Consider the following 7,138-nt stretch of genomic DNA (forward strand, 5'->3'; position numbering starts at 1 on the left):
TTGTTGCTTTGAAACTGCTAGAATTTTACGATAATAAAACTTATCTGGGGAAAAATATAAGGAGCATGCTTGCGAATAGGTCACGCTCGTAAATCTAAATACCGCCTGAGAAGATTGGGATTAACATACTTGGTGAATTTTATATGAATTTTTATTTGATATTAATTTCTGAAGAGCACTTTCTACGAGCCCTCCAGAACTTTCAAGCTCTAACTCTATACTCACAGGGACGGACGACCGCAACCAAACAAAGAAAAAATCAAAATTTGCCCTTTCACCGAACGCCGTTCCTAACAAAAATAAAACTTCTACAAACATAAGATCGACACCCTCCGCATCCATGTCATCCTACATAAAACGGACCCCACAACCAAGGAAAAGCCCGGGCCAAAACCCAAGCACCATAGAATAGCAACCAATGCAACTCCCAATCTCGACCGCGAATACCACCGAGCGACAAAACAATATTAACAACAAAAACCAACTAATACTTAATAAAGATAAGACTCTCCCAACCCGGCCGGTCCCCGTGGGAGACGTAGACCAAAACCCTCCAGACAATAATTTAATTCATTGTAAGCATACTCTAAATTCTAATATATTATACATCGGAACCTTCAACATACGAACTTTATCAACACATCATCGATTAATAGAGCTCTTAGACGCTCTAAAGAATACTAAGTACGATATAATTGGTTTATCTGAAGTGAGACGTGTTGGTAATTCAATACAAGAATATGAAAATAACATATTTCATTTTATTGGTGAAACTTCTGGTTTATACGGGGTTGGATTCCTTGTAAAGAAGCATCTTAAAAACAATATAGAAAGTTTTATAGACCTATCAGAAAGAGTAACCCTTCTAAACATAAACTTTCGCGACTTACAAATAAGTATAATTCAAGCCTACGCACCAACCGCCGCAGCTGATGACTCCGAACTAGCTCTTTTCTACGGCACTCTAGACAAGGCTCTAACCCTTTGCAGAAAGAACATTATACTCATGGGCGACTTTAATGCTAAGATAGGCCAGCCTAAGCCTGATGAAAACTTAATTATGAGGAAATATGGCTATGGAGAAAGAAATATCAGAGGTGAAAGACTCATTGAATACGCATACGAAAACAAACTTCATATACTAAACACATTTTTTAATAAAAAAGACAGCCAGCGATGGACATGGCGCTCTCCTGACGGAAACACCAAGAATGAAGTAGACTTCATATTGTCTAATATGCCAAACCGAGTACAAAATATAGAAATAATAAATGTCTCTTTCCCATCAGACCACAGATTCCTAAGAGCATCATTTACTATACAGAAACCTAAACCTATCAGAAGAAAGTACACCAATGCGCTCAAACAGCCGCTTACAACAGAAATTGAAATAAAAGAATACTTAAAATCATTAGAATCCTTTCAAACTGAACTAATTAATACTGGAAACAACTTCACTGTCCAAGATTACTACAATAAAATTATATATGCCATACAAACAAGCTTAAAAAACTCAGCCAAATATCGATCTAACTTCAATAAAAAACACATTATTTCGGAACATACTAGAAAACTACTTGATCGAAGACGCGAGCTACAAAAAATTAAACCAAAAACGAGATCCATCAAAAACGAGCTGAAAGCACTGTACAAGTTGGGTAGTAAATATATACGTAGGGATTACAAAACACATCGCGGTTCTGTTATTGAAAAGTACCTGAATACTACGGGAAGCCTCAAAAAGGCCTTCAAACAACTAAGTATCCACAAATCGTGGATAGAGAGCCTACAAACGAGTTCATCTAATCCTACTCTTTCATACAACCGAAACGACATTTTAGACACAGCAACTTCATTCTACAAGAACTTATACGACTCAGCCAAACCTCATAATATAACTTCCATTCATACGAACTCTCCGTGCAACTCTCAAGATGTAGAACCTAGTCCGAAATAAAATGCGCGATAAAAAGGCTTAAAATAGATAAAAGTCCAGGTGCTGATGGAATTTCAAATGAAGCTATAAAAAACGCCAACGATCTGCTAGCAAAACCTTTGTCACTACTTTTTAATTTAATAATTAATTCATCCATAACCCCCCACCAATGGTCAGAATGTAAAATAATTCTTTTATATAAAAAAGGAGACCCTACTCTAATAAACAATTATCGACCAATAAGTCTACTACCAACCCTTTTCAAGTTGTTCTCATCGATAGTGGAAAAACGAGTCAGCAAAACATTAGACAGTTTTCAGCCAATAGAACAAGCGGGGTTCCGCAGAAGCTTCTCAACTATGGACCACATCCACTCTGTCGAACAACTCATTGAAAAGCACCAGGAATTCCAGGCGCCACTGTATTTAGCTTTTATCGACTACCAAAAAGCGTTCGATACTATAACGCATGACGCAATTTGGGAAACTCTACAGGCACAAAATGTCGAAATTAAGTACATAAATACATTAAAGTATCTATATAAAAACAGCTTTGGTCAGATAATGCTTGAAAAACCAGGACCTATCTTCCCAATTAAAAGAGGCGTTAGGCAAGGTGATCCACTGTCTCCACGATTATTCACAGCTGTACTGGAAGCGATCATAAGCAAACTTAAATGGGAAAAAATGGGAATCAAGATACAACAAAATTACATTAGCCATCTAAGGTTTGCAGATGATATTGTAATAATTGCTAACAACGCAAAGAACTTGGACAAAATGTTATCAGAGCTCTACGTGTCTAGCAAAAGAGTTGGCCTCGACATCAACATGAGCAAAACAAAAATCATGACAAACCACTGTATCGTTCCCATCAAGCTAGCCAGTACACCTATAGAATACGTTGAATCTTTCATATACCTTGGAAAACAAATATCATTCGACAAATCAAACAATGAACGAGAAATAGAGAGAAGGGTAAACAGCTCATGGAAAAGATACTGGAGTTTCAAGGAAATCCTAAAAAGCAAATTTCCCTTGAAACTCAAGAAGAAGGTTATGGATTCATGTTTGCTCCCTCTACTCACATATGGATGTCAAACATGGAAATTCACCCGACGAGTCAAAAACAAATTAACATCTTGTCAGCGTAGTATGGAAAGGAGCATTCTTAAAATACGCAAATGTCAAAAAATACGTCACACCACTATAAGAGACAAAACAAAATTTAAGGATGCCCTATCATACGCACTTAAGCTGAAATGGAGCTGGGCTGGCCACATAGCCAGAATGAAGGACGACCGTTGGACTATACGCCTTACATCTTGGCCTGGTCCAAAAGGCAAAAGAAAGCACGGCAGACCCCTATATCGCTGGGCGGACGACATAACAAAAATAACTGGCGAAAAGTGGATGGCACAAGCGCAAAATAGAGACCACTGGAACAGTCTGGAGGAGGCCTTCACCCTTGCTTAAAGGGGTTCTCTAATGTTTACATTAATATAATATATTACAATCACTAAATCTATAATTGTATAACTCATTTTATATTTATAAGTCCAACTATAGTGTAGTATATTAAAATAAGTTAATGTTACCTTATTGTTTAGCATGTAAGATTATATTGTGAATAGAGAAATAAAGGCTTTTTTATTTATTTATTTTATTATTAATTTCTGAACTTAGTAGGTAATCACTCTATGATAGAGGTGAACAAAGTCAAAAAGAATGACAAAAATCCCCGAGGAATTTTCGTATCTTCAATGTTATAAATTGCGTTGAGCGCATGTTTCACACCTACATTTATTATAACTTTCAATATAAATTTTTCGAAACATGCTATTTCATAATTTGGAATTAAAAGTGCAAAAACTGAACCGCTGAAAGTTCCCAGTGCACAGAAGAATCCAGAATGTTCTACAACTTTCTCTAAACGTAACACAGCATTATTTTTATCACGAAATCTCATCTCTTTATATTCAGGAGGCAGCCTGCATCTTGACGTAATAACAACGTGTGAGGGACAGACAGACGAGTAATTTCCCATGAGACCTCTACGACTATGTAATTATACTATAAAGAAGCCAAAAGCGGACAAACACCCGCTTATTGTTGATATAAGTTTTGTTTAGGATTTCTTTAATGGTCAAAATTTTGCTGATTACGAACGCGACTAATGAGCAAATGTTAATAAAATCTTACTGAAAATTCTGCTGGTTTTACGTATTATTTTGGTTACAATGGTCTTATATATAATACAATTTCGCCCATGATGAGCAGAAAACAAATTTAAACAGTGTGAGATATTAAAGAATTTCTCAGGACATAATCTATAATATAAAAATGAATCCCAAAATGTGTTGGTAAGCGCATAACTTGAGAACGACTGAACCTATTTCGATAATTCTTTTTTTATTATATTCCTTGAAGTACGAGGATGGTTCTTATGTAGAGAAAACGTAAATATGTACCACGGGCGAAGCCGGGGCGGACCGCTAGTATTATATATACGTATTATATATAATATTATATATTTCCCATCTGCATCTATCGAATTTATTTGTAAGCAAGTGGAGTCTTGTAAAACATGTGAAACATTATTTTTTTATGAGCTCCAACTCAAAATCAAACATTTATTAATTATTCAATTAGACTTATTCTAAAAGAACTTTAGAAGAATTTTTCATGACATAGTGTTACAATTAATTACCACCTAAGTGTCTAGTGAATCACAAATCTACATATTTTAATGGTGTGTAATGAATAAACGTTGTATGCAGTATTGAGAAGCTAAAAATAAAGGCTAAAACTGTACAACCCTTGAGGAAACAAACCGAGCACACTTCTAGAACTCTCCACCGCACTTTGAATGCTGTTAAACTTGCTCATAACTGAAATCTCAACTCTGGAATAGATTCTTGTATTCCATATAATTGCTACCAACATTATCCATATATTTAAATAAATAATTATATTGTTTGTTTTTAGAAATTATTGAATTTTTGAAATCTTGAATCCTCGAAAGAACAAAACAAGAATATTGGATTTGTCTTCGCTTGAATTTGGATTATATGTGTACATTTAAAAACTAAAAACCAATAATAAAAATTGTTATCTTATCTAAGACTAGCTGCTTCCCGCGGTTTCACCCGTATTACTCCGCTCCTGTTGGTCTTAGCGGGATGATAATATAGCCTATAGCCTTCCTCGATAAATGGGCTATCCAACGGACCAGTAGTTCCTCAGATTAGCGCCTTCAAACAAACAAACAAACTCTTGAGCTTTTCAATATTAGTATTAGTTAGAATTAAGCTTGCAACGTATAATTACGCCTCGCCACATTAACGGTTGAACAAATTATTTAAACTTAGTATCGAGCTAGGCCTGAGTTAACTACACTAATTACTTCAGTGACTATTGGTTTAGTTTCGCTAATGGCCTGTATTGGAGGCATTTAGAGAAACGACGTGACGGGAAGTGTTTTTGCGATTGTTGACGCTTTTAAGTTGTTTAAGGGTACGTTCAGATGACAAGCGTTGAACGCGCGCTAATCTTTTGTTTAGTGTGCACATGATACGCGCTTGCCAGGCGTTGAACGCGCATTGCCGCGACCGCCATGGTTCAGTCAGTAGAGTTCATTTGTCGAAGATGGACGTAGAAACTATTCTAGCAGTGATATTATACCGACGGTTAAAACGACGCAACAGAAGACGGAGATATTGGGTCCACCCAATTTTGACAACCAGGCTGACTGAAAGCCAGTACATAATCTTGTATCCTAAATTAAGGCAATACGGACCCTTCCGTATTAAAAGCTTCGGTTTCCATTTCGGACGATTTCTTGATGACCCGATGAACCCTAAAATACGTCCATCCGCGTCGAAAGCGCGCGCTCAACTGAACGGCAATATGAAAAACCAATGATCTCAAAGCGCGCGTTGACGCGCGCTGACAACAGTCGAGCGCTAGTGCAGCGTTCGACGCGCGTATCAATAAAACGCGCGTTAGCATGTGTACGTCCCTGAATAGTTGTTATGTAGTTGTAAACGCGCGTTATCAAAACGCGCGTTGAACGCTTGTCATCTGAACGTACCCTTAAGCTTGCTTGTTATAACTGGTTTTGGCTAAAAATGTGTATTTTGATACTGCTATTTTCATAATAGTAAGTCATTGGTAGATATTGCAATATACGAAGTAGTGAGTTCCCATCGTTTTATATTATAACCGCGAAAGTTTGTAAGAAAGTATGGAGGGGTGTTTGTAACTCTTTCACGCAAAGAAGAATGATTGGATATGTATGAAATTTGATCAGGAATAGGAAATATTATAACCTGGACAAGCACATAAGCTTTTTATTATCCAGGTGCCATACGAGTGACGCCGCGGGATCAAGCTACTTCTTCTTTCTATTCTATGAATCGTTATGTCGTCTTTCGCTGACTTTTACATAATTTCATGAACTGCCCTCAAAATCACTATCAAATAGCTGTATTAACATAAAAAAAAAATCATTCAATGCTTCCAAAGATTGCGGAAAAATCAGAAGTATCCCATACCCTCGTCCAGCCTAACATTTAAGTCGCAGTTTAATTCCGCAAGGGTTATATTTCCAGGCACCACAAAGTTCTACCTGACCGAGCGGCGAGCGGTCCGTGAAATTGAGTAGACGATTCAATGACAATAACTATATGCTCTGCGGACTCGGGCTGTGTGCCAAAAATGTATACTTTAGCTACCGTTCTTTGTGCTTATACAGGCGGAAGGTCAAGTAACTAAAAGAAATGATATAATGAATGTAAGAGGACACGGATACACTAATGACGAACCAAGCATCATATCTGTACGACAAAAATTAAGTGTGTTTTTTTAATCGCGCCAAAATCGTTCTCTAATAAATCAAATTCAAATACAATCTCCATGTGTTAAGTTTTTAAAAACCGTATTTAATTTCAAGTATCTCGTCAAACTACATCCAAATAGTTTTATTAAACTTTCAGGGGATTTTTTTTCTTCATATTTATATTATATATTACAATTAAAAGGGATTGAAACTAAAAGGCTATGCTGTAGCATGCTTCAGCGTATTTTGACTACGTGGCTTGTTGTGAACAGTTTCGTTACAAGTCACACAGCTCTCATCAATACCTTAAAATCAACCTTAAAACAATGTAAATAAAATCACAAGCAATGAACAAATTGAGCT

The 7,138-nt window shown here is 36.5% G+C and overlaps 1 protein-coding gene across 1 annotated transcript; it reads left to right on the forward strand.

Annotated features, from left to right (window-relative positions):
- The first annotated feature begins 418 nt into the window (after window positions 1-418).
- On the forward strand, window positions 419-1,957 carry LOC149908651 (uncharacterized). Its single transcript, XM_090102229.1, has one exon. It carries the CDS (start codon window positions 419-421, stop codon window positions 1,955-1,957), a length of 1,539 nt encoding a protein of 512 aa, XP_089958355.1.
- Window positions 1,958-7,138: the final 5,181 nt, after the last annotated feature.

This window comes from Colias eurytheme, chromosome 5 (genome assembly GCF_061535395.1).
Source record: "Colias eurytheme isolate Ceu_HAF_F1 chromosome 5, ilColEury1 Martin Lab GWU primary, whole genome shotgun sequence".
NCBI classification, from domain to species: Eukaryota; Metazoa; Arthropoda; class Insecta; order Lepidoptera; family Pieridae; genus Colias; species Colias eurytheme.